A 27,715-nucleotide genomic window follows, 5' to 3' on the forward strand; every position below is an offset into this window, starting at 1 on the left:
CCCACAGCTAAAGCTTGGTAGAAACTGGGTCATGCAACAAGACAATGTTCCCAAGCAGATCAGCAAATCTGTAACAGAATGTCTGAAAAAGAAAAAAAGGGTGTTGCAATAGCCCAGTCAAAGTCCAGACCTGAACCTGACTGAAATGCTGTGGCAGGACCTTAAGAGAGATGTGCATAAATGATTATCCGCCAAACTCAATGAACTCAACCAACATTGGGCCAAAGAACAATGCGGATGAAGTCATACAGAAAATTACTGTTCAGTCCTGTGAGAAATATTTTACATGACTGTACATACTTTTGGATTATTTCAAGTTAAACAAAAAGTTCAGGCTTCAGATTGGACTCGAACAGTTTTCTCTTTTCTTCCCAGTGCCATCTCTTTGGTCATCTCAGACACACATCTCTGGATGCAAGCACATTAGTTCAAACCCACTTCTGTTCAAACCTTTTGTTTGCGTGGGCCAGACTATCATAAGAAAGGAAGAGGCGCCAGTACGGCTCGTTTCTGGTTGGGGACAAACACGGGGGCACAAACATACATGTATATTATATTATATGTATATAGATTATATTATATGTTGTATCGGGCTATGCAATACCCAAGTGTGTTAATATAATTGTTGGTTTTAATTTCTTCAGAGCAACTGTTGTTCAAATAAAAACAGAAAAAGGTGTTCAGCTAAGACAGATAAAGAAAAAGAAAGAAAAAAAATCAACTGCAACCTCAAGACAAAATGACAAACTATGATGATTTAATGCATAATGTGATGGCAGTGTCTCTTTAACCCACACGCTTGTAGTCAAACAGTCCCTGGCACACAAAGAGAAAGAGGGTGAGACAGGGAGTGACCCACTCTACCGTGAAAAAGTGGAGAACACATTTGGATTGCAGTGCTGGCCACCAGCTGCCAGTTATTGAGTTTAGCAGGGGGTGAAGAATCCAATGGGATTTACACATCTAGACAGAAATCAAGAGGGCGCCAGAGGTTTTTCTCCAAACCCAATAAATCACCTGGCTCGGATAGCCACGGAGCGTGACAGGATTTTGTTTTGGTGCGTGCATGTGTGTGTGAGGGAGAGAAAAGGAAGTGGGATTTAAACTTGACTGATACAAACACCCTTATGTTCAAGTGGAATGCAATGCTGCCTCTCAAGCACTAAGGCTACAGAGAGGAAGATGGAAATCAACAGCTCTGCACAACACATATTTGATAGCGAGTGTTTGTTTTGGTTCAACACTCTGCACTGCCAGTCAGAGATGGACCTACAGGTGGAGAGCAATAAGTTTTAATATACAAATAAAAGGGAAAGCAGCTACATAAGATGACAGCAGAATGCTCGTGAGCGTCATACTTGTGTTTGGCAGTAGATTACTGCTACTTCTTCTTTACCCTTCAACTCCCACACTGGCGATATGAACAATAAATGCTCGTGCAAAGCCTTACGCAACAAAAATGTGAGTCTATGAGTGTTTAAACTAAGAACAGAAATACCATAGAGAAGGAATCCAGTGCCGACACAGCCCTCGTGCTAATCAATAACCAACAATATACGAAACTGTTGCCCAGTTCTGGGATCGGAAGGTCACCACCCAAGAGAGTACCCATCATTAAACCCAGTCCAGACTGAATGCAGGCTGCCTCCCCAAATCAAGCACGCTATCTGTACTGAGACAAAAAAAATACAGGCATATTTGAATGCTCCTCTGCCTAACAAAAGCAAAGGTGCCCCTAAAGGTTATCTTAAATTGCAGACAAAGTGGTCAATCACGGTAGTAAGCAAAATTTACAGGGTGAGGTTTGAATACTGGCAAGCAAAGCACTGTTTTTTTAATAATGTAAATATATCTTTATGTAATGCACACAGCTTCACGACAGTTCTAAATTATTAAACACACATACTGTGGATTCCCAGCCAAGGCTTTCATTACTTAAATCCTAAAGTTGCTTTTGCCTTTAGGCAAGATGTTGTTCTACTCTTTATTCACCAGTTACCCATAGCCAGCACAGGGTGAATTACCTGGAAAGTTTGTTGTGAGGAGAGGTGTGTAAAGTCTCAAAATACTTCTGGCAAGACACGACTGGTTTTTGGAAAGGAACAGCTATTCTGGGGGTGTTCAAAAAGCTTTAAAATGTGGGCATAAAAAAATTCAACAATATGGACTCAATCTACCATTTGTGGAATCTATTGAGATCTTGGGCACAGTGGCAGTAGTTTAAGCAGACGTGCACAGACCTCCCAGTCAAAAGACACTGGCTCCAACCAGCCAGGAGACATTCTGCGGCTCCTCCTGGTTGGACATGGCTGAAACACCTCACTTAGGAAGCATCATATACAGGTGCCCACATCATGAATCAATGTGACTAACTGCACTTCTCATTCCATCACTATGGGTTAGCCCATTAACCCTTATGATTTTTTGGTCGCTACCCAAATCTATACAGACCAGAGTTCTGCCTTTAGGCTCAGCTCTCTCTTCATCATAATAGACCACTACTAAATCCATATCACTGTAATTATGGAAACAGCAAAAGCCCTGATATCTTAAACTTTTAATGTACCCCCCATTAGGAAACCGCAAGAACTAATGTGCCTTTTCCAAGTCCCAAAAACATGCTGAGTAGTTGGAGAAACTCCCATGACCTCAGTTTAATAGCTCACATTTCTATAACACAAAATGTAAAGCTCTTCAAATATCAATTCAGGCAGGGCGACACAATCAACCAAGCGGGCTAATCTGTACTTAGATTGGAGTGCCCTGCATGTACCAACACTGAAGGTCAATGGTTTTCCCAACAGTTCAGCCACAGTATTGATTCCATATTTAACACAGGGATGTCATCTTCTCCAACATCGATCCCCCATCCGCGCTGACAGGATATTAAAAAACAAAGCGGCATAATAATAATTGTGTTCTGTCACTGTGGCTGACGATATTTATCATAGTTCATTAGTTCAAGAGAACTAAAGCAATGAAATGATGGGTGTGATGGAGGACATGACATTAGCATGCTGCGTGGATTCAAGCCTCCCACTCAAAAAGCTAATAAGGTCTTTCTCATTCAAGAATCAATACAAAAGAAACAGTGCAGTGAGAGCTAGAACCCAAGAGTGCAATTGCATATCTTACTCCCCTGAATAACAACAGTCATGGTGTGCCACAGGTTAACTGGAAGATGAAGAAAGGAAGCCTGTGCTCTCTTTCAAAAACCACAAACTCCACCCAAGAAGTTAAAGGACCTATGAAGCTTTTAAAAATGATCAGGACTCACCTTTCTACATAGTCCATTAATCCAAAGTGTAAAGTGGCAAAGTAACTGACTATGAAAATGGACATTTTCAGACAGACCCAGGTGAAAGGCCCTTTGCACCAGGGCTGACTAACCACAAATTCCTACATTCATGTTTAAATGAAAAATCAATATGATCAGCTAAATCTTGTTTTATGTATATGTATTATTATAAAGTGTGCACCAACAAACAGAAAGACTCAGCATTAAGCTGTCTAACTCAAAGCATGCTTCAGCTAAAAAGCTATTTGAATTTACACCACTGAACAGATGGACAACATCCCCCTGATTGTTTTCCTTCCTCTTTATCTCTTCATTAAACGCCTAGATTGGTCCTCACATCTCAGGATCCCAGATGGGTATGGTGACCACAACACATCCCAACAAGTTAAATGTGAGACAAACAGTATTTGTAGAACAAAGTAGGATGTATTACAACGCTGGGAGGTAGTCAAATATATTATATTTGAGTTTAGCTTTTCTAACTTTCTCTCTCAGTAAGTAAAAAATTTAATAAAAGGAAGCTGACATTTGTTCTTATTGTCCCGTTTTCTCTGATATTTCACTGTTATTTCAGCTGCTGTTCTGCCTGGTAACAGTGTAACAGTTTCAGTGAAAAAATAGCTCAGAAAAGTAAGCCTATTTGGACAATTTTTAGCCAAGTTTGACATGCATATACTGTGTCACTTCACACAACATTTTCTCATGCGTGAATAACCAGTCATATTCAACAAAATCTGTAACTTTAACTTGTGACTTTTTGTCAACTTGTGGCTTTCACTGGGCATAGCACTGAACAGACTTACCACTGTTTGACTAGAATAAATAGACTTCCCTTCAAATGCAATGGTAAAAACCAGACTTTAGGAAAAGTGCACGCCCTCCAGGGCCAGTCAAAATGTGGAACATTGTCTTAAGATGTGGGACGGGGGGGAGGGGGAGAATATAACTGCTGTGCAGTCTCATTTAAAGAGGGATATCTGGGCACCCTACATATCAGTGCAAAGTAAAATAAGTTATAAGGACACACCAGCCAAGCTTCTTGTGCCAGTGCTGCTTGGGAATTTGACCACTTGAGAAAAGAAAATCTTATAGTCCCATCAGAATGACAACTATTATAGCAAGTAATGAACTCAGCCTTGGTAAATACATATGATAAAATGGGCACAACTGTCATATGTTATCTGATTCACTTTGAATATGTTAAAAATACACTAATAAATGCAACAATGACATTTTTTGACTGCTCTCTTAACCCTCCAAGCCATTTATCTGACTATCATGTCTATAAATCCATTTGCTATATATAATGCCATATCACTAGAGTGATGATGGGTTCCCAGAAAAGCTTAAATTTCAAGCTTAAAGTGCTACAGTTCCCCCATCAGAGAGGGTCTAATCCCCCAAACTGTGATACTAACCGTACAAAGGATTAATCACAGAGGACAGTGTGATAAAAATGTGCTAAATTATGTCAGCAGGCATTTGGGGGAATAGTGATTTTCTGGAGTATCCCTTCGCTCAAGGTCAAGTTAATGTCAAGGCGCTAATAAAAATATAGGAAAACTCACATTTATAGTCATCTCAAGCAGATAAGGTTAAAGAATGGCTGATTCTTAAAGATCAAACTAAATTACACCATCTCATGGAGTTCATGCTAATAAAGAACTTCAAGCCTTTGAAATCCTTTCCATATCGAAAGGACTTTGTCCCTAAATTTTAAGAAAAAAGTGCTTCTTAGCTTCATATAATGGCATAATTAAAACTGCAGTTCACTCAGAGCATATGGTAAAAGATAAATGTTTTAAAAATTTTGACTTTAACCACAAAAAGCTGAAAAACAAAAACAAAACAGTGGCATTAAGTCTATGAAGTTTACTTTTGTATGCCAGCCTGGCCGTCCTGTGATGATACAGGACCAAGAAATAAAAGGGTTGCTGCACAGCTCAGTGATGTTTAAGAATGAGACGGCTATTTGAGTTTTCCAGTTTCTGTTCAACATGAAACCTTGACCCTAAAAGGAATGCATGGAACAAGATTATTTAGCAAGAAGCTTCCCCAGTTCAGTTTGTATCCAGTCTATCATGAAGATAAAAATATCCTTCCCCAATTCAAATCTCTTGCTTTCTTTGGTTCCGTCTTTAGAAAGTAAAATTCTTCCTACCAGTTTGCCACCAGTGATCCAGAACAGGAACTCCAAAGTTCCTTTTTGCCCATTGCAGGGTCTCCACATCACATCGCTCTCCTGCCACGAATAATGACCTCAACCTGCGGGGACACAGAACACATCTGTCAATCACCTTAAGGAAGCAAGGCACATTCACTCCCTCAGAGGAACAGTCAGAATAAATCAAAATCGATGTTCAATGCCCAAACCATAGATGTCTCAAGACTTTAAAGTTGGACTACTACATGTACAGCAGTGGTGAAGTGTGTTAGACATTTACACAGACTCATTATGGGCCTGAATACTATGGTAATTTGGGGCTTTTAATGATTTCTTCAGTGTTCTTTTTCCATGGTGGAATAATTGCACAGCAAATATCTTTAATTTAAAAAAAAAAAGAATTGTTTGCAAAAGTTTGAATTCATTTTGGAGTTTTTCTAATCCCCACAAGTCCTAACTTGACAAAGCCAAGGCCTATTAATTTCTCATTAGTGATCATGACTGACTACTGGTTTCTCTTTTCCAGCCTACACACAAATTCTAGCTCCCAGTTATGGAGTACGCTTCACTGATTTGGTCATTTATGTGCATTTCAGTGTGTTATTAAAATTAAAAAGTCGCCCGCTAGTATGTAATTTACTCCTTTATTGCCAACGGTACTGCAAGGGCAAAACACCGGGTTAAATCAACCGTGAGAACCCAAATTATAAACTATGACTGACTATGTCTCTCGGTACTCCAGAATTTGACTTTGAGTGCACTTTTCTTAAAAGCAAGATGGGCAACATGCTTTTGGAATGAGTGGGCAAAAAAAAATCCATTATAAACCTTCAGCCTAGTGTAAATCGAAGGTTCTGAGAGAGACTCTTGCACCTCATCTGAAGCAGTTTTACAGGCTTCAGCACAGTCAAGCTCTTTGGCAAATCACACATCTTTTCAGACTAGATTCGATGAGCTGTATGTAAGGATAGAGTGTGAAGGAGGTAAACACAAACAATGGATTAAGCAAAGGTTCTCTGAAGTGGTTTGACTGGCACAAAAAGTCAAAAGTCAGAAATGACTGGCTTTTAGAAAATTAAAATGACAAGTCCTCATCTGGTGACAAAAACGAGAAAGGAGAGGAAAAGCTGCAGAAAGAGGGCTTACCACTTTCAAGGTATGTTCGTTTTTTGGGGGGTTTTGCCTTTTAGAGCAGCTTTAAATTAAGTACGAGGCTTTTGATCCACAGCAGTTTGGTCTTCAAGCGAAGACCAAATGACAAAGTATAAATGGCAAACACCAACCCTAACTCCTAGAGTAGATATCCAAAATTATTTGTTCAAAATACAGCATTTACACTGGGTATTGGTGCAGGTGTCCTCCTGTATCTGAAAGACATTATAGCTAATGTCCTCCTTGTAACAGTTAACACAATGCTTTTGTTAAACTCCCTGAATAAAAGCTGTAACTCTAAATTTCAATCATACCTCATTTGATTTAAAATATAATGGGAGGGTATCCAGAGGCAAAATTACCCCCCAAAAAAGTGCCTCAATCCCAAAAACATATTTACCTAATTGTAAAACAGAAAATCAGGGCAAGCTTAATTGGTCTCGTTTAAGCGAATAGTTCTTGCCTCTTTGCTGACTAAACCATCTGCGTATTCTTTTTCAACAGTTTCCCTTCTTTACAGGACAGAGGAGGTGAAAGCTTGTTTATCTTGAGCATCTTCTCAAATCCCAAAGTTATTAGCCTCATGCTTTAAATGTCAAGGCCGTCAACAGTGAATTCCACTTTTTCCTTCCCCTGAAACTCTCAAGCCTACCTACAGTCTTTCTGAGTTTCAATTTTCCCCACCAAACCACATGCCCTCAATATGACCTTACAGACAGCAGCGATGAGCCCCTTAATCATGAAGTACCTAAAAAAAAAAAAAAAAAAAAAAAAACCCAACAAACTCCTTCAAGTGCTTCTGAATCTGTCAAATCCAACCTGCCCTTAGTCCCTTCTTGTTCATCTTCAGAATTCTGCTCCTTTTTTTGGATAACTGATACTCCCCGAGTTCATGCCCTGCTAGTGAACCGAAACACTACAGTTTCTATCTTCAGTCTCTCTTATTTCTCCCCTATTATCCACTCCTTCTGATGGCTCCTCATATTTATTTTCAAAGTGTTGCTACCTGGTCGCTAGAAGCTTTTGGAGACAACCCACCAACCCTAGGCTGCATTTTAGGCACAGATGCTTAGGCACAGCAGTCATTGAAGAGGTAGTGTAGTGATCACTACACTACCTCTTCAATGACTGCTGACTTTTTGTATTTATTACCACCTGTAATAGAGCATCTTTTTGATTAACACTTCTTTTCTCTGTATTATTGTGCAGTCTTTAACTTACAATATAAAGTTTGTTAATGTTGTTTTGATTTGGAGCTGCATAAATAAAGCTGAACTGAACTCTGGCATTGATGTGCACTTTTACACTGATATGTATTAAATCAGATCATGTTGTCAGGAGCATTACACTAACTTTGACTGCTTATGTGTGTGCCAAAAGAGCACTTTAAAGCAGCTATAACTGTAAGTCTGAAAACATTAGGGGGATACGAAAGGGTTCTATCTATGATATGATTAACCTTGAAAGAATTACCAGCTATGGACCCTTACAGTTTTCCTCAATTTCATTTCTCTTAAAGTAGCATTTCCAGCTACAACAGGAAGCTGATTTTTACCAACCAGACAGTCGCTTTCCCAGCACAATGCAGCATACAGACAGAGTTAGCAGCAAGCTGGCGAACCTAGTTGAAGCATTTAGCAGCTAAAGAGCCAGATATTTCCCTCAGGAGTTAGTGGAGTCAATGGAGACAGGTTTGCCAGGTGGCCAGAAACACTTCAAATGAATGATAATGTTGCTCCGTAACACAAGGATAAGAATGCTGCTACCAATGCAGCAATAAAAGAAAAAATAATAATAATGATCAAAAATGCAGATTTAAGGTTCATTGAGTCATAATATCATGCTGAGGATAAATAGAAAATATCATATATGTCAAGGATCAAGCCACGGGACTTTACAATCATCAAACCATCCTTCAGCTGTCAGACTTAAGCTGAATTACATGGAATAAGTGAATAATTAGACTGTCCCTGTAGGGGCCTTATGTTCTAGCTGAAAGCAAGTCTATTCCCACCACCACATTTCCCGCTATTCAAAGACAATTCAAATGTGGTATTCAAGTTTTCTTTGAGCAGTTAACAGATTAAGGCAGACAATGTGACCTCGGAAACTGTGGTGGGAGGGTGATGATTTAGCTGTTGCCAAAGCAGCAAAGAAACAGTTTTAGACCTCAGTTCGAGTTAATGTAACCATCTGTGTTGTCTTTTCAGTAAAACTGTACCAGTTGTGAAATTCTGGACTACCACTGGTGTTCAAAACAACACTGAAAAAAAACACATTTCCATTTTATTTTGTATTTCTGCATTTTGCTACTATCATTTCCCCTCCCACTCAGCGATTACAAATAAATCGTGACATGACAGCATCACTCAGTTGCTGCAGATTTCTGTACATCCATGATCCAAATCTGCTGTTTCGCCACATCCCAAAGGTGCTCTATTGGACTGAGATACGGTCACTGCGGAGGTCATTTGAGTACGGTGAAATCATTGTCTGGTTCAAAAAACAGTTTGAGATGAGCTGAATTTTGTGACATGGTGCATTATACTGCTGGAAGCATCAGAAGATGGGTAAGCTGTGAGCATAAAGGGGTAGACATAGTCACCATGGTTGTGGTGTTTAAACTATGCTTAATGGGTACTAAGGGCTCAGAGTGCCAAGAATATATCCCACCTGAACTGTTCATACAAGGATGGATGGATGGATGGATGGAAGGATCAAAGGAATGATAGAAGGATGAATGAATGAATGGATGGATGGATGGATGGATGGAAGGATAGAAGGATGGATGGATGGATCCATGCGTTCATGATGCCAAAATTCAATTGTGACTCATCAAACCAGGCAATGTTTTTCCAGTCTTCTGTTGGTGAGCCTCGGCAACTGTGTCCCTGGTGTGCTCTTCCACTTCTGAAGCCCATTTGCTTTAAGGTTTATCTTCTCCATACCTTAGCTGTGTCGAGTAGGTTCTTCATTTTCTGTTGACTTCCTAACACTTCAAAGAAGCCTGGCCCTTCTCCTCTGACCTCTTGAATGAAAAAGGCGTTTTCACCCAGAGTACTCTTGCTCACTGGATATTTTCTCTTTTCCAGACCAGTCTCAGAAAACCCTAGACATAGTCGTGAGGGGAAATCCCAGCAGGTCAGCGGTTTCTAAAATACTTATTCACTCATCTGGCGCTAATAACCAAGACCTATTCAAAATCACTTATATTGCCTTTGTTTCCTATTTTGACGTCTGGTTTGATCTTCAGCAGGTCGCCTTGATCATGCATACATTCCTAAACCCAGTGAGTTGCTGCCATGTTAATGGCTAATTAGCTATTTGCATGAATGACCATTTAATAGGTGTACCTACTGAAATATCCAATCCATGTGTGTTTCTATGTTAGGATAGTGATTGGCTCTTCAGTGGTAGGAGTGGGAAAGCTACCATCTTTAGTTTTAGAAAACTGCCTCATAGATTCAGGATTAAAAGTGCTCTAATTTGTCAATCCAAACTGTGAAGCAGGCTTCTGAATTGATTTGTTTTATAATGACACAATATTATGTTGCCTGTTAGCTTGAATAATTTATTGAAGTGTTAAAACTTACCATTTAGTTGTGGTTTTTTTGCAGCCAAGCAGTTGTACCTAATGAAGTAGCCAGTGAATGTATGCTCTAAGTGGTAAGTTGACCCTCTTAAGGGCATCAACAACTATTTATCTTGGCTATTTTGTAAAGATAAGGCTACAATACAGTTTGACCCTGAAGCAGACAGAGTAGGAAACATTCTTTGTTGTCAAGGTTGAGTTTTAGTTTACAAAGTGCAAATATGCTCCAAGTTTACTATGTGATATGAGAAACAGTTAATCAGAGGAAAATACAGCTGAAGTGTGTTCTGTTTTGTGAACATGTTAACATGCAGAGCTGCAACTGAACAATGCGGCAGTGTATCTGTATCATGTTATAAGTAAACTGAAAGCTGTAACTGACTGTAGTTCAGTCAGTTACAATAAATTTGAACTGCCCTATGATGGTACTGCTTAAGTATCAATCTAAAATAATGAAAGCTGAAATTTAATTGTAGAAGCAAATAGACATGAGAAGGTTTAAAAGTTAAAAGTTAGATAATATTAATGAACAAGCACAGGTAAGTTTAATAGACAGTCACAAGAAATCCAAGAAATCTTTAAAAATAAATAAATAAATAAATAGGTAACAGGTGACTCAGGAGATAAAGTGGGTTGTCAGCCAATCAAAAGGTTGGTTCGATCCCTGTGTATGTCGAATTATCCTCGGGCAAGACTCAAAACACAAGTGAAGTAGAAAAAATGACTTCAGAGGGTTTAATTTAACCCTTTCCCCTCATATTTTCTATGCTTTTGCAGTGTTTGTCGATTTTCTATGCAGTGAGTTTGGCCTCTCATTCTGGTCTCATCATTCTATACTGCCTATTGGATGAACAAATTAAATTAACCACCTCGGGATAGAGCTGAAATAACTATCTGAAAACTAAAAAAAAACAGTATGGCTAGCAGTTAAGAGTTGGTCTAAATAACAGATAAACAAAAGAAAATGTTAACTAAATTTAATACACAATAGTTAAAACCAATAAACCAAAAAACAAATAATTAGCTTTAGCTCTGATTAGCAGCTGTTACTGTTAGGTAACAATGTAAATTAACAAATTAAATTGTTAGAAATATACTGAACGAACACCTGAAATGTCTAGTTAAAGTTCTGTATGTAAAAAAGCTCATTAGTAGCTAAAAGCACAGTTAGCAGGTGTATTTTTTATTTAATATTTTTGGCCAAAAGAGTAGGTAAACAAATTAAACTATTAGCTGAATTAAATAGTTAATTAAAATTATTCCTAAAAGGAAAAATAGTCAACATCAAATTTAAAATTGGCTGAAATGAACACATTTGGACATGAAGTTTTAATAAAGCATTAGATAAAAAAATGTTAGGAACCGCTGATCTGTTTGAATGGGTTCCTTTTAATAAAAGGCAAACACACTGTAAACACTACCACCTTTAAAAAACACCAGATTTTACTATGTACTAAAAAGCACTATCCAGTGGAGTCACTTTGTCACTTTTGGACAGTGAGGCTCTCAGCAATGACTTAATTTTCTCCTGTTAAGCTACTGCGGACAGAGAGGCAGCTCCTTTTTACATACTACATTTATAAAGAGCGCTGCTGCCATTGCAGCTTCAGACACCCTTGTAGACAGATTTTCAATGCATTTTTCACGTCTATGGTAACAAATGATATTTCTCAAGCGCATCGACGAGGTGTGCTTGTGCATCTCAGAGTCAATTATCCACAGATATATGAGGGGTATTTGAAGTTTCTCTGGCATGAAGCTATGCATTTGTAAGAAAGTTACATGAGTTTTCTGAAAGGTTTTATTCCTTCCATTAAAAAACATTTAATTAGAACCTAAACAGTTACCACTGACATATCCTTCAGTATTTCACAGGATGGGGCTTTCATCATCTGCTATTATGATTATTGTTTGTTTTTTAACTACCTGAGTTCACGATGTAGGAGGCAAAAGCACAAACATAAAATCAACAATTATTGCTGATAGCCCAAAAGACACGCAGTCCAAAATCTTTGAATCCATGAAGGTATGATCAACATTAATGCAGGCAATCCAAACATTCAAAAAGTACCATGAAACAGAAACATGAGGACTGGTGGACCAGGGATATACAGCATACTAGTACAACATAACTGAACAAAGTAATGACAGGACTGTTTATACACACACCGACACAGATTTGAACACATGAGGAGGTTAAATCCAACACAACGAACAGTAGGTGAACACAATCAAGAAAAATCACTGAAAGACACGAAGTAAAACTAAAATGTAACAAAGTAAAACAGGAAATAAAGAAAGGAGACTAATCCTAACCCTAAACACAAAGAACTGCACTAATCCCTAAAAAGACAAACTAAACAGAAACCAGGTCACAAGAGAATAACAAGAAGATAATAACAGAAATCCAAATATAAGAACTGAAAAGTTGAGCAGAAACCCAAAAATAGTTTGCTGCAAATTTAAAATAAAAACATAATAAGCAGTTACTAGAATAAAGACAAGACAAGAATCCTAGTTTCCAAGTTATATGGCTTTTTGTCCATTTTAACAAATAAATCATTAAGTTGAGCTTGAACACTTTGGTCGATGCAAGCAAAATTTTAACAGATTGTTAACATGACCTCACTCTACACCCCTGTAAAGTTTAATGAGAATTCATTAAAAAAAAAAAAAAAAAAATATCTTGTTTACTGACACAGTGATGACATACACGCACACAATTGCTACCAAAAACATGACCTCATGCTGGAAGCAATGATGAAAGGAAATAAACCAGAATAAAAGCACGACCTAACATTCAAAATACACTAGAATAAAAAATTCAAAGAACAGACTGCAACATAATACGAAAGGACATGAGGAATGCAAAAGAACAAAAATAAATAAATAATAATAAAAAAAACAAGCTACATGAAGCCAAATATAAATAATAAGCTAACCGAAATAAATGACTAGATTTCAACCACAACAACGCAGCTCAAAAAATACATCACAATGCCCGTCCCAGGCATTGAGACAGGCATTTTGATGGGACAACATACACAGACTATGATATGCATGTAAGCCTAGAAAAATCAATCTGGGAACTCATGGATTATAGTTTAATGATTTCAGAGACAGCAGCCAATATTTCAGGGCTTCTAGTAGAGCCAAGACAACCAGATAATGAATAACAGATAGCTGATTAAAGACTGCCTGCACACTGTTTACAACTGCTGACAAATTTCAAGAGGCTGCGATTTCCTCAAATGTTTTGTGATCATTTCTCAGATTACAAAAGATCATCTTGGTATCAAAAATCTTCCCTACAGATTCTGACTGTTTATATGCAGGACTGTGTTTATAATGACTGTCAAATACAAGACAATAAGTGAAAAAATAGCTTTCCTTCTTTTTGTGTAGCAAATTAAGCACTCAAGACAGATTTGAACTGACATGTAAACTGTGATTAAAGCCTTCTACACTTAAATTAAAGCATTTTGAATTCGCTTTAGTAGCATCGAAAAGCCAGATTTGATTGGAATAAAAGCTCTTTTTTTGGAAACCCTGTTTTAATGCTGCTTTTATAATGCAGCATGTGTATGATGGCAAATTGTTTTGCTCAAAACCAACGGGAATTGCAGCAATCTTTTACAAACGTGCTTCTGCCAAGGGGAAAAAATGCATTAAGAACAAGAAAGTGTACACAGGAACAGTTGCCTAAATGACTGATTGTGGCAGGGTCACAGCTGAGAGGAGAGATGTCAACAATATGTGAAAAAAAAAAAAAAAAAAAAAAAATGCAGCAGAAAAATCATCTCTGACTGCAGAAAGAGCTTTTAAAAAGGTGCTATACATTCAGCACAGGGAACAACAGGAGATCGTCGATTCAGCACACAATGCCAGAGTTACTGAATGATTCACTAGGGCCATAGGTCATTCCCACTTAGAATTGCTTTATGATTGTGTGCTAAGAGGCGTTTTCAGACTGCGGAACAGAGTCAAAGTAGTGACTGACACAAAAACCCCCGTACATTTTTACGCTCCGTGCCAAAGAATTAACAAAATCTCATGAAGTATTTAATCCGAGTTAAACTAATGCCATGAAAAATGTTTGTTTTTAACTCGGAGCTACAGACGACCTTCACCTGATCACGCCGAGTGATTTAACACAGGTGGGCTGCAGTGAGTGAGTTGCTGTTGCTTGTTATCTATCGTGATTAACACTCGAGCGGGTCGAGTTGAGGGTACAGACTGTGAGCAACAGAGGTGGGAGAGGGCTGTGCATCGGCAGATGGCCAGAGACTAACGAGAGGCTGGGCAGACAACCATCAGCCATGAGATGCTTTAACAAGTCACTCCTGGTGTTTCAAAGTCCTCTGCCACTGACAGCTGATGGATATAGCTGCCCTTCTCTCACACAGCAGGTTCGTCAGAGTCCCAAGATAATATGCAATTATCTCTCAGTTTCAGTCCATGTAGCCATCATAATAAGGGCAAAGATCAGAGTCTTACAGGCTAAAGCTACGCTAAAAGAAAGAATCCCCAAAAACTTTTGCATGGGGTTCTTAGGGTTAAAATATTGGATCACCATTAGGGTTGAAAATAAAAATAACTACAATCACAATCAAGTTGAAACCTCCAAGGCTGAAAAATTATTGAGCTCTTCACATTCAACTTAGCTCTTCCTTTAGTGCATATTTTAACCTTTTTAGGCCATTTTGTTTTGTGAAATTACATTCATTGCATTAAATTAGGTTTTTCTCATTTGCCTGCTGTAACATGGTAATTTCTCAGCGTTTTGGATAAATAAAATACATCCTGTGAAATTACACCAACTGAGAAATGTTGCAAACTGCAGATCCTCAAAGAGCTATTATAGGTCATGGGACAAAAGGTAAGTACACCTCGGACAGGTCGCCAGTCTGTTGCAGGACTCGATATGTACTGACAGTCTTTCCCTCTCACATTCTCACCTCTCCCCAATTTAGTCCTGCCAGTCAACCTAACCTTGTCTTTCGATTGTGCCAGAGTACCTGGACAGAACCCACACAAGCACAGCGAGAACACAGGGTACTCATCTGGATATCATCACTATGTCTCAAAAACAAACAAACAACAACCAAAAAAAACTTTAAATTTTCAAAATGAGTCCATACAAACCTACTACCACCTTCTGCATACAGTCTTTTGTATCAGACGCTGTATAACATGTCAGAAATAACTGCAGTCACACAGTAACATCGCTACGCTGCTTTGCTTTGTTTTGCAAATAAACATGAGAAACACAATAAATTCTCACATAAGAAGGAAGAAAGGAATTTTATCTCAATTCCATATTCATCCATTTGTTGTTTTAGCACTAATCCCCACTGATTCAAAAGCATTTATTTTGTTGCTCTGTACCTGGTCAGTGGATATTTTTTTCCACATGTAGCTTGGGGGTCCTGCTGGCGGATAGCACGGATAGCAGTGGGCGCTGTGAACATTGAAGAGACTCCATGTTCAGACAAGACACGGAAGAAGGCCCCGGAGTCTGGAGTCCCTACAGGTTTTCCCTGTAATCACACAGTGCAGCACCAACTTGTTACTTCACAGCTTAATTAAGGCATGTGTATCATCGGAATTTGAATAATGAAAAGTAAACACCAGAGATTACAGAGATTATTGTTATTGCCTAAAACCATTCCAGGAATATTTGTGCAATCTTAAGACTATAAACTGCAAACCATGAATATTTATACAACAGCTGTTTAAAATAAAAAGACACACAGGAAGATTGACTATCCAGGCACATGTGCATGAAAACACAGTTGCGCTACAGAAGTACTGTCTGTCTAGAATAAAAGATAAAGATGCAAGAAGCCTGCAGGCAAAGGTCTCCAGCAGCAATTTCCACTCTTTTTTTTTTTCCTCCCTGGTATTCAACTAAGCGATCTCAACAGTGAGAAGACAACTGCGGAAGAATAAGAATGGATAAAAGGAGCAGTGAGTCCTGGCTGTCATTTTCACTCCAAATAAAGGGTTTGAAGATAGATGGGCTGCTAGAAACAAGAACCATGTGGAGCAACCACCGTGACCGAAGTCAAACACTGATTTAAGGAAAGGCCAATTAATTCATCGTCCAATAGCGCTGCTGCCTCAAACTGGTGAGGGAATATCAGAGTGCAAATGTAATTGGTGGCCCTATACATAAGAACTACACTGAAAGATGCACATCCTTCTTGATCTTTTCGTGAAGTATAAAAAGAAACGACTTCAGATTTCAAGCCAAAGAAAAGTGCAGAATCTCAGGAATTGATTTTAGGGACAATCTGGGCCTGGAAAAGAGCGCAGTCATCAATGCGGCCTGTGTAAACAGAACTCCATGTGATGCTTGCTTGTGACATTCACATGATGCATGCATGGAGTCTATATGCATCTGGAACTATTTAAAGAAGCCCATAATGAAGCACTGATACAACAGATTCTCTGTTTTAGGAGCTAAGCAAAAACACATGACATATGATAAAAAGAAATGCACAGATCATGTGATATTACACTGATCATAAAGCCAACACAAATTACAAATTGCTATATGCTAATAAAAACCCTCTGTGAGCCATTTCCTCAAGGTTATAATTATATTATTAAAATTCCCATTTTTCCATGACCAGTCCCTCCCACTGCAACCTTATCTCCCATTTTCTCTATAATGAAAAGATGTTCTACAAAATTTAAGACCTAGAAGACAAGAATGGCTTATCTGCTTTGCAGTTTCTCGTGATCTAGTGGTGTTATTGTGCTTGGTTTTGGTAAAGTAGCTCAATTACAGCAAAAATCATAACCACACGGTTAGCACATTTTGTTGTTACTGAACTTGAAAACATCTCCTTTTACAGGAGGTTCCTTGAACCAAAAGAATACATGAAAAAAAATAAAGGCAGTGGACAGTGGGTCACACAGGAGTTGGGCCCAAACTAAGGAGTGTGTTTTTGACCGCATAGCGTGTCGTGCAAAGGCAACTGTTAGTTCATGCTGGCCTGTCTAAACTGCAGAAAACCTGTGGGTGCAGAAGAGGCTGAAGATGGAGAGCCAAAGCCAGAGCTTTTTGTCATATTTCGTCAAAAGCAGACCGGGTGAGAGACCCCGAGCGATCTGGAGACAAATACAGCCACAGGCAACCATTAATGATTCTTAGACAGAAACTATGCAACGTGCATTTCCTCCAGAAAGATCTTGTTGGCTCAAGGCTCTTGTTTAGTTCTCTTGTCTCAAGCTGAAATAAACTGACTGAGTTTGAGGTTTTAGGAAAGTGCAAACGCAGCCTGCTGTAAAGTAAAGGAGTGTGCACGGGAAAAAAGAAAAAAGAAATGCAAAAGATTTAATCCGTTTATCCCCAATATCTTGTTTTCTATAAATGCCGGAAGCCAAAATTCTAAGATGTGCTAACTTGCCCAGCCCTTTCATTGGCTGCTTCAATTACTGATGGCATAAACACGAGCAGTGACAAACTGCTCTCCCACAACTTCAGAAGACTGACTTCAACACAGGAAATTTAAAGACTCAAGTCCAACAAATGCATCCTGCAAACTAAAAACTCTTTAATACCCGGGTTGAAGGTGTAGACTATGTGCTGGTGTTCAACCCACTGAAACCGAGAACGAAACAATAAAAGGAGCAAAAGTCCGGCACAGTTAGAGCTGCAGCTTCTCTGCAGCAGCTAGAGTCAAATATGGACACGGGTTCACACAGTTCACCACATCTTGAACTTCTTCAGTTTCACTCCATATAACCTGGAGTCTTTAGCCAAGTGTGGCTGGCTTCAGTTTGTTCAGCAAACAAAGTTGCAACTTATTCAGCTCTGAACATTGTTCATTTCAGGTTTTACTGCACATATTCTGGCACTTCCTGTTGTAATCTAATACCGCAGTAGTTAGTTTGAGATATTAAACTCGGAGGTACGTACCTCATAGAGAACAGTGCCGTTACCGTGTAGCAAAGGAGCATAGCAGATATAAGAATGGCCAACCACCCAGCCTAGGTCTGAAGCTGCCCACCAAACCTGCAAAAAAGGAATCAATGTACCGAGTCGTCACGACAAAAATGCATGAAAAATTAAGTAAAAACTCGTTTTACTTAAAGGCATAATAAATGTAAACAGAACAGGCTGCTGTATAAATGTAAGTGAAAATGAAATACCGCAAGTTGAGTGTAGGGTTATTGTGTATTGTATGTTTAAATGGTAGTCAGAGGTCCTTTCAAGCAGAGAGCAGTCTGTCTCTGTATGCTCTTTGTTCTTAAGCATGGCACCACCTCAGAAGCGGATGCTTTATTGTCTTACTTCTCCGGGACTGAGTCCATAAATATTTGACATGGTCCATTTCAGCATCACAGCATAGCCTGCAGTGTCTCGCACAACACCCTGGGAGGGGGGAGATAAGAAAAACATTAAGACCGGTGGCAGGTACTGCACTAAGCAAAGAAGCACGGGTTTAATATCAATTTTAAACCAGCCACTCAGCGCTGCCTTTCCAAAGGGGATGGCATCTTGTTTCCAGATGACTGCGTCTCAAACCGGCACCCACCTTTTATTAGTTAATAGCGCTGTCTAAACATTCCTGAGCAAAACAGTGTGTCCTAACATCCTCAGCTATTGAGTGTGCCTTCTCAAAGTTATGGTCTCCCTACAGCAATAACTGAGAAATTCATGGGAAATCGCACAGGAAAAAAAAAACTGGCAATAACCGCACTATTAAGCCCAGGAACTAGCCAGCAGGAGGATATTTTATATCATCTGTTGGTCAAAGACAAAATGATGCTATTTGAAAAGAGCCAGGGCTTTTTTTTCCCCCCCCTCCATTTGAAATTGCCTGCAGGTAATTCCTTCTGCAGGAGGTTCAGCTCACGCTCTGGAAAAGTTCTGTCTTATTTATGTCATGTTGGGGGTGTTTAGATTGTGCCTGGACTGTTTTGCAGGCTCAGAGATCAGATGAGTCACACAGCTGTTGCATACAGAATTACCAGCGTCTAGTCAAACACAGCTAAAAGTAAACCCTGTAACTCATCTGCATGTGAATGTATGGTTATAGCTGCCAGTACCTTTGGCGTCCCAGTGGTCCCAGATGTATAGAGTACATACAACGGATGGTTGGAGGGCAAAGAGGCACAGTCATGTGGCCTAGCAGTGGCCATCTCTTCATCCCAGTCCAGGCTCAACTCACGACTCATCGATACCCTTTCCTGAAATAGAAAGAAAAATAGAGACGATATACAGTCTTTACCAGATTTAATGTACCTGGCAGCACACCCAGGTATAATCAGTCAAACACGTATGGATCTGAATGCACTCTGAAAAAGGGGAACAGTGTTTAAAAATGGCTGTAATCCCTCAACGTTTAATCCAACGCTTGAATTCAAGCTGATTAACTGCACTTCAAATCATGTCACGACTGTCTGACTTAGCGCTCTAAAGAGGCGAAAACACAAAAACTGTGCCGTCATCCAAGTATTTATGGATCTAACTGTATGCTGCATGCAGCCAAACATATTTTGCCATTTATTTTGATTCTTTTACATCTGCGAAGATAATGCGATTCATTTGCTCGTCGACGGCCTCCTCCTGCTCACTGTGGAAGTTCAGCCGCTGCTAATGACTCGTTTTACGATCACCGCAGGATGAGACAGTCACTCGCGAAGCAGCCGATCATATCTCCCAGTTATTTATTTGTCACAAAGTGTCACATAGATGAGCTCTCGGAGTGTGAACTATACGGATCAATGCAACTGATGGTTAGAGCTGTGGTTTTGATCATCTTGCTTTACTTGCTTGCCTATGAAGTGACTCAGTCTGAGTAAATATATATTCCTTTATTTATATTATGTTCCAACTCCCATCTGTCATCGCAATCTGGCAAGCGGCAATCATTTCAGGTCATAGATTATTGCCCCTTACATCTGCTGCCGCTGACATTTCTTCTCATTTCAAACACAGACGTCTCTTTGATACCGCCATTAACATTTAATCACTTTTGGAAGGATAAAGAAATCCTCAAATCTTTTTTTTTTTTTTTCCTCCCTTGGCTTCCATAAAAGAGTGTCAAGATGAAGACATCATCAATATCACTCAGGCTCTTGAGGCAAAGGCACATCTCCCACAGACATTTTAGCTCTCCTAAGCGCATTACTTTTTACTCACTTCACTGAAAGCACAGACAGAGCACCATCTTGGCTGATTTAACAACGCCTACCGAACAGCTACCTCCAGCTTACCGAATGCAATAATTTGCAAAGTAGCTGCAACTATCTAAAGTGGTGGTTCACACATTTTTATGGCACTGAGCTGCCAGTGAATTCCTTGTATACACATAATTCCCTGTGTCCGACGTGTATATAATCTCCCAAAAATCCAAACAGCGCTCTTAATTCACCGGATCCCTTCCTGAGAGATAAGACCAGACAGGCACAACAAGATAAAATAAATTGTGCAATGTTCATTTTATTTCACCACAGGGCTAGAGAGCAGTAGCTCAAACAGAGGCACGGATGGTAGGAATCCAGTTCGAGTAAAGAAACGACAATACCCCGCAATCTCCGTTAGAGGAAATGTTGTGTTCACCGAACATAAAATTCGGCAGTGTTTAATTTACGTCTGTATAAAAGTGAAGCAGAACCAAACATCTGCTTGCTGTCACCGAGCAGCAGCTGAAAATGGCTCGAGGCTGAAGCCAGCACAGAAATACCTTAGAGTTCGAGCCTGGCAACAGCCGAGAAGTGCAGGCTCCACAAAAATCCCTGCCTCCATCTGACACCGTCAAAAATGATTTCAATGAGTCATTAAGTGTGCTGCTGCTTACTGTGGAAAAGGACAAAAAAAAAAAAAACTGCTATGCTTTTTACCATGTTCGGCCTGTTGTAGATGAGGACCTTCGTGGGCCTGTGAGAGCTCATCTCCAGGGCCTTCTTCACCAGAGGGATGTACTCCACTCTTCTGCCTGGCTCGATGCCAAATGAGGCTGTAACCAACAGCTTGGGCTGAAAAACAGATCATTTGGGAATTTGGGTTCAAGTGTAACAAGCTTATAGCTCACTCAGGTATGAATCAGTCATTTTTCTGCCTTTCTAACAAACGAGGCATTACAGGTTGAAGTCTGCTGTGGTGTCCTGTCAAATGCAGTTCACAAACTCAGGGTTCTGCACGAGATCTCAGGTGTTCCAACAAATTCTTGGATTTGGAATGTACATAGACCAAAACTGTGAAGGACACATCTCCTAACTGGCAAACACATTTTGGTTCCAGTATTGGTTATATTCTCTTGAAAGCTTCTCTATGTTTAGTTTCGGTAGGTTATGCAAAATTAACATTTCACAACAAATTTATCTTGCAAAGCAACAGGATACATGCTTTATGCTAAATTGCATAAGCATTTACGTCTGTGTTAAAATGTCTTAGTTTACTCTTAATTGTCCCCTAAGAAAGAAAGCAAAGAAAGAAAGCAATGCTCACTGCAGTTCTTTCACATTTGTAGTATAAAGACATCTCTTCCACATTAACTTCTCTATTCTCATATTATTATTATAAAATCTCACTGGAGACGCCAGGGAAATCATTAAGAGTGGTTCTGAAAGGAAAGGCGAGATCTTTGCACTGTAAATGAAAAAAGACACCTAATGTACTCTAGTATTTAAGATGTATTTAAGTATTTTAGCTAATGGCGCATGAAAGTCAGAATTATCCAATTACTGGTATTTGCAGTGATCTGCATCTGCTTGCATCTGCTTACTTCATGTAAATAGAAAATGAAAATGAACAAAGACCTAGCATAACTTCAGCCCGTCCCTGGTTTTTAATGAGTACATATATAATACAGTTCATGCAGCCCTGTTGTTGAGGCTCAGAAAAAAGATCCATTTCAAGCACAAGGTGAAAAAGAGCAGCACCTAACCTTAGCGTGATTGATGCGGACAGACAGCTCTTTAGAGGCGAAGCCGCCAAAAATGAGGCTGTGTGGGGCACCGATCCGTGCACAGGCCAACATGGTGAACATGGCCTGTGGCACCATGGGCATGTAGATGACAACAAGGTCTCCTTTCTGTACCCCATGCTTCACCAAGACTCCTGCTAACCTGGACACCTGGATTGCAGAGACACAGGGAGGCAAAGTTTCCAATACTTTTTTTAAATTCCTGCATGAATTATTTTTAAATGTCTGCTCACAACAACCGTAACCAATATGCTAGCACAAAGCAGAGCTGATAACAAGGGTGGAATAGTTTTATGCATGCTGCATATGTTGTTTGGATAATTAATGTAGAAAGAAATGCTTAATTTATCCATGGTCCAATTACTAATTAGCTTCAGTTGGAAACAATCTAGAAAGAAAATCAGTATCTCTTAAATTTAATTAAATGTCATTAAGCCCTTGGGCCAAAAAGACCCCCAAAAAGCTGCGACAATAGTTTTTTTCATTAAAAAAAAAAAAAAAGAAGAAAAAAAAAAAGAGTGAGTTGTTTTAACTGAATCATTGGTCCAAATGTCAATCGAGTCAATCATTTTCCTTTCTTTCTTCTCTTTTGTTTGCTAATCTATATGCTAATTATGGGTCAAACCAGCCGTCATGCTACAAAACTCTTGGCCAACTCTTTGATATTTAATGTCCAGAGAGCTTAGTTTTTATTAAAACTATTTACCTGGTCCTGAAGTTCCCTGAAAGTGATGATCTGTTTAGTTCCGGTCACCGGGCTGTCATATATGATCGCAGGCTGCTCTCCACGGCCGCTTTCCACGTGTCGATCCACGGCATTGTAGCACATGTTTAGCTTTCCGCCGACAAACCTGACAAAGACATACACCTTCAAACAACAAGTAACGGACACATGAACAGAGACACGTCGATACTATCGTTACCAAACATATTTCAGGTGACTAGTCGTGTGCCAGCATCTCTACCAGCATATAATGTGGGTTTTTGCCTGGTTTAGAGCTCAGTTTTAAAAAAATAAAAACCAGCCTGAGCCAAACATATGCAGCTGCTTTTGACAGTTGCACACAGTGAACCAATGTTCTTGATAAGGCAATCGTTTGAGCTCATTCTGGCACTGCGCATATGGATAAAGAGCAGCAGGCAGGTTGAGCAGATGGTGTCTGGGATCTGCTGTTTTGGAAGCCACATAGACATACAGACATGGTGGCCGTGTCCTTCATTTTCACTGCAGCACATTCAGACAGCTCTCTTTTCCTAGGATACATGATATAGCTGACAGCTCCACCCACAAAACAAAAGGAAAAAGAAAGAAAGAAAGAAAAAAAAGAAAGAAAGGAATTTCAGGTTATACTATTCTCAGTGCAGGCGGCTGTGAGGGTGTATGTAGGCTGCTGTGCCACATGCTGTTTTGTTTTACAGCTAAATTTTGTTTTTTTTATTTGTCCTGTAAGCATCCTATAATTTATATGCACATCTTTAACTGTGGATGCAGGTATAATTACCCTTTTTTATTTAATTTATTTATTTATCTTTTGCACATTGTAGCAAATTCTAACCACATTAAACAACTCACATCTTTGATAGTTTTAATGGTTTCCAATTTGGGGGTTTTTTAATAAGTGCCCTGAACATGTCAGGCCAAACCATAACATCTGTTCTGAAAATATTTCTTTTAAATATGTAACAGAAAAAAATATTGCTTTTAAAATCTGGGAATTTGATACTTTGTCATATCTAATTGTTGCTAGTTGGCTGCTTGGCCAAAACTAGAGCTGTTTCAAGCTCTGAGACATTTTTTTTTAATTTTTACTTACTAACACTTTAAGGTGGCAGCAGCCTGATGAAACCACTTGTGTTTTATTTCTTTGATAAAAAATATATTTATCCTACTTTTTGGAGCTTAGGGGGGAGGATAGTACTCAACTTTTGGAGTACTAGTGCAACCTGGTACTCCATTACAATGTCCTCTACATGCCCCCAACACACGTGCATATACACTCATCATCATCATCACCTACATACACACAGTATTGTTTACCCAAACATATATCACACATCTGACTCTTGACTGACCCCTGATTTCCTAATTATTCCTCAAGCCTCATTCTGGGGCCCATTCTTCCTCACTGACATGCTCATTAAGTTAACTGTTCTCACTCTCACAGGGAACTGCCTTAAATGTTCAATCATTTTCTTTCCCTCTGTAAAAAGGAAAAAATTGCATTTCAGTAACTCAAAAATGGTCCAAGGAAGGAACAATGGTGACCCACTGACAGCGTCATGAGTGGCCAAGGCTCAATGATGCACATGGGAGAAGAATGCTGTACTATCAAATTGCCAAAAAAATGTAATGCTGGTTCCCTTCTATGTTGTATTCTGTCACCATAGAAAAGTATCAGAATACACAGTGGATTGCCGTTTTTTGGGATATATGGCTGCATAAAACCAGTCAGTGTCCCCATGCTAGCCCCCAACCACTGCCGAAATCAAGAAGAAGGAGGACATGAGCATCAGAACTGGACTGGACAGAATTTCTTTTACATCATATGGATGGCTGGGTGCGTGTGCATTGTTTACCTGGTGAACACTTGGCAGCAGAATGCACTATGAAAAGAATGCAAGCCTACTGAGAGTCCATGCCTCCACATTTCTGTTTCGAAAGGGGGCTCCATACAAAAAGGAGGCAGGTGGTGATAATTTAATGCCAGATAGATATACATCCCACCAATTAATGCTTTCAAAGTGTTACCATATAGGGGTTCTCCTGGGAACTTCCCTGCTCTAAATACCTGATTCGAATAATCACCTGGGTAGTGAATGTTGCAGCTGTCTGCTAACAGCACCCAGGATGGTGCAATAACCAAAAATGTGGTTCTTTTTCTGGGGTCAACGCGATTCCATAGACTTTCCATCAACAGCAGGGCCGTTTGAAGTCCACACAGTTCCTGAGCGTCACCCGTCTCAGCAAAACTACCAATCACAGAAGAAATAGGCGTTCCTCCAGGGATCGCTAACAACTTAATAACCAATCATAACAGAGCTGACGTTTCCCATTCCCAAACCAACCAGTCACAACAGGATAACCCTCCAGGTCATCCAGTTGTTAATCCCCCCCCCCAAATACAGTGACGTGGTATAAAGGTTTCATTGTAATAAGTTACAGTAATCGGACAGTATTAAGTTACAGTAATCGGACAGTCACGCACATAAAAAAAAGTAAAATGACGAAGCTATGTGGGCTGGATGAAGAGAAAATAAACCACAATATCGTGGTTTCTGTGTGAGTTGTCCAAAAGTTATTCATTACTAAGCAAATAAAAACCTCAGGGTAATGAGATTATTGAGGGCGTGTATCCACTCTATGGGATATTATCATACATGAGAGAACACGTTGATTTCACTCATGAGACAGGTGGCGGTCACGCACAGGTTGTTCACCACGTTTCATTCCAACTCGCCCACACAACATTTAACACCAGCTGTTGTGCAGATCACGTGTAGTTCACACTGAAACTTACCAGTTTGGGAACACCGGATCCTCAACGTGTAGAGTTTTACTCCACGGCTCAAACCAGTTTATGTCGCGCCCCACGTCAGCCCAAAACTTCTCGGGGTTGTCCCTGGCCGCCGCGAAGACTCGGCCGTACGCAGCATCAGACGCATACTTTCTGCAGCACTTCGTGGGGAAGTGCGACTTTAAACTCCCAGATGCTTCACCTGCGTTTCGCTTTGCTGCTGCACAGAGAGTCCACGCAAACCTCCCGAGTGTCTTCTCCCGCAGGACAGGAGCGCCGTTACTCAGGCGCTGGACTGAGTGTTTTAGCCTGAGAAGCATTGTTGCTGGGGGCGTTTTTTTGAACTTCCACGCTGCTTTCCCGCGTCCCTCTTGTTTTTGTGTGCAGCTTTGGAGCCCGCTTCTACAGTTCAACGCTGAGCGACGTCATGCGGGCCCACTTAAAGGCAGAGAGGACTTCTGCAGAAATTCTTAACAATCGCCACAGGGAAGGCTGTGAACTATGAACTGGATGTAGTTGATGCTGCAGGAGGAGTTTTGAAACGCAGTCAGCGTGATTACACAACACATAAGCTCCACCGCAGCTTTCTTAAACCAACTATTTTGGGTGGAAAATAATCCCAAGACATTTTTCTGACTTTAAGCAATAATTCTGCCGTGCAGTGCAAAGAAGAGAGGAACATTGTTGATAGCAAGTACCTCCTGTCCACCAGATTTACTTATTTATTTATTTACTTTTGTTTACTTCCAGCATCATTAAATTTTAATTGTCCTCGAGGTAATATCAATACTCCTCCTTGAGTGGAAAAATGCAAATAGCCCCACATCTGCTAAAACTGATCATGGCGTGCATTCATTTGTTTGCTTGTGGGTATTTATGGGAATAATTACTCGTGTAGAGTCATTTAAAAACCTTAAAAATATTTGCATCTTAAATTAAGCCGATTTTCCAATACAATCACAGCACATGAGCAGCGGCAGCAGCTCTTTGTCCTCTCACATTGTGCCGCCTCATGCACTTCTTTCCCTATCACTGGTAAATACCCATAATACAGCTGACCCCTTGAAGAAGTTTGCCCCTCGTTAAGTACCTCATCCATCTGATATTTCAGATCACCTGTTTATATGTGCTGAGCAGTGCTTGCGCTGTCCAGTACAGGTGTTGCAACGATAGTTTCGATACCGGCGCTGATATTGGTATCAGAACGATATCAGCATTATAGGATCGATACTTTCTTTAAATCCTATGTGTTTAGTGTGTAGTCCACTGATGTCTTACATTGATTATTTTTGGTAATGAAAAAAATATACCTCAAACGTGCGCTATGAAAAATATCTGGACCTTCTTGTGTTGACTGTGACTTCTGTTTTATTTATAGCCTCCTACAGCACATTTAAACACAGGGGGATCCTTTAGAGACAGGAACATTTACATTGCTGTTTACATCTAAAAAAAAAACCCATGGTATCAGATGGATACCAAAATTTGCACTGTGGCACAGCACTAGTTTCCAGCAGAGATGGCCAACTTGAGTTGGATTGCAGCTGCTGCCTCTATGACACTTGTTACCATTTGAGTAAAAGTGGGGGGAATAAAAAGTGAAATCTTTATCCCAGCTGACAAAAGATATCAGTAATCAGCAACTGATTGATGCCTTCTTACACCCATCACCCGCACGTCTTATCCTGCAGGTATTTCAGCGTAACAGAACTATAATTTTCTTTCTTTTTCAGTTTTAAATTAAGTATTGATTCAAATTTCATCATATTTCAACCATGCTTTCTCCTCTCATGCTATAATTTGTTTGGCCAAAAGGTCTCACTAAATCACAGCTCCCCCAAGGAACTGCCATACATATATATATATAAATATATATTAGAGTAGATGCTGTTGGCTGAATATGTATCATTCTCTCTGGCACCTTACGTGCATAGACCGCTATCTATTAACCGCTTTCACCGGCTAATCAGACCCTAAACTTTTCATGGCTTTTTATAAGCCCTCCGTCTTGATTTGATGTGATGAGTGTGAATGTTTCAAAGCAGAAAT

At 39.7% G+C, this 27,715-nt stretch overlaps 1 protein-coding gene across 3 annotated transcripts in view; it reads right to left on the reverse strand.

Moving 5' to 3' along the window:
- The window catches only part of acss3 (acyl-CoA synthetase short chain family member 3), a 56,886-nt gene extending 29,501 nt beyond the window's left edge, over positions 1 to 27,385 (reverse strand). Inside the window, exons 1-9 of one of the 3 annotated variants that reach the window (XM_031746396.2) lie at positions 25,670 to 27,383; positions 22,858 to 23,002; positions 22,113 to 22,301; positions 21,067 to 21,201; positions 19,270 to 19,410; positions 18,512 to 18,592; positions 18,137 to 18,232; positions 15,595 to 15,746; positions 5,460 to 5,563 (exon numbers count right to left, since the gene is read on the reverse strand). In XM_031746396.2, the coding sequence (XP_031602256.1) occupies positions 5,460 to 5,563; positions 15,595 to 15,746; positions 18,137 to 18,232; positions 18,512 to 18,592; positions 19,270 to 19,410; positions 21,067 to 21,201; positions 22,113 to 22,301; positions 22,858 to 23,002; positions 25,670 to 25,986 (1,360 nt within the window). In that variant the 5' untranslated portion in view covers positions 25,987 to 27,383. Of the gene's footprint in view, positions 1 to 5,459; positions 5,564 to 15,594; positions 15,747 to 18,136; positions 18,233 to 18,511; positions 18,593 to 19,269; positions 19,411 to 21,066; positions 21,202 to 22,112; positions 22,302 to 22,857; positions 23,003 to 25,669 lie in introns of all 3 variants that reach the window. The other 2 variants (XM_031746397.2, XM_039601555.1) reach the window with 2 other exon arrangements.
- Positions 27,386 to 27,715: the final 330 nt, after the last annotated feature.

This window comes from Oreochromis aureus, linkage group 17 (genome assembly GCF_013358895.1).
Source record: "Oreochromis aureus strain Israel breed Guangdong linkage group 17, ZZ_aureus, whole genome shotgun sequence".
NCBI lineage: Eukaryota > Metazoa > Chordata > Actinopteri > Cichliformes > Cichlidae > Oreochromis > Oreochromis aureus.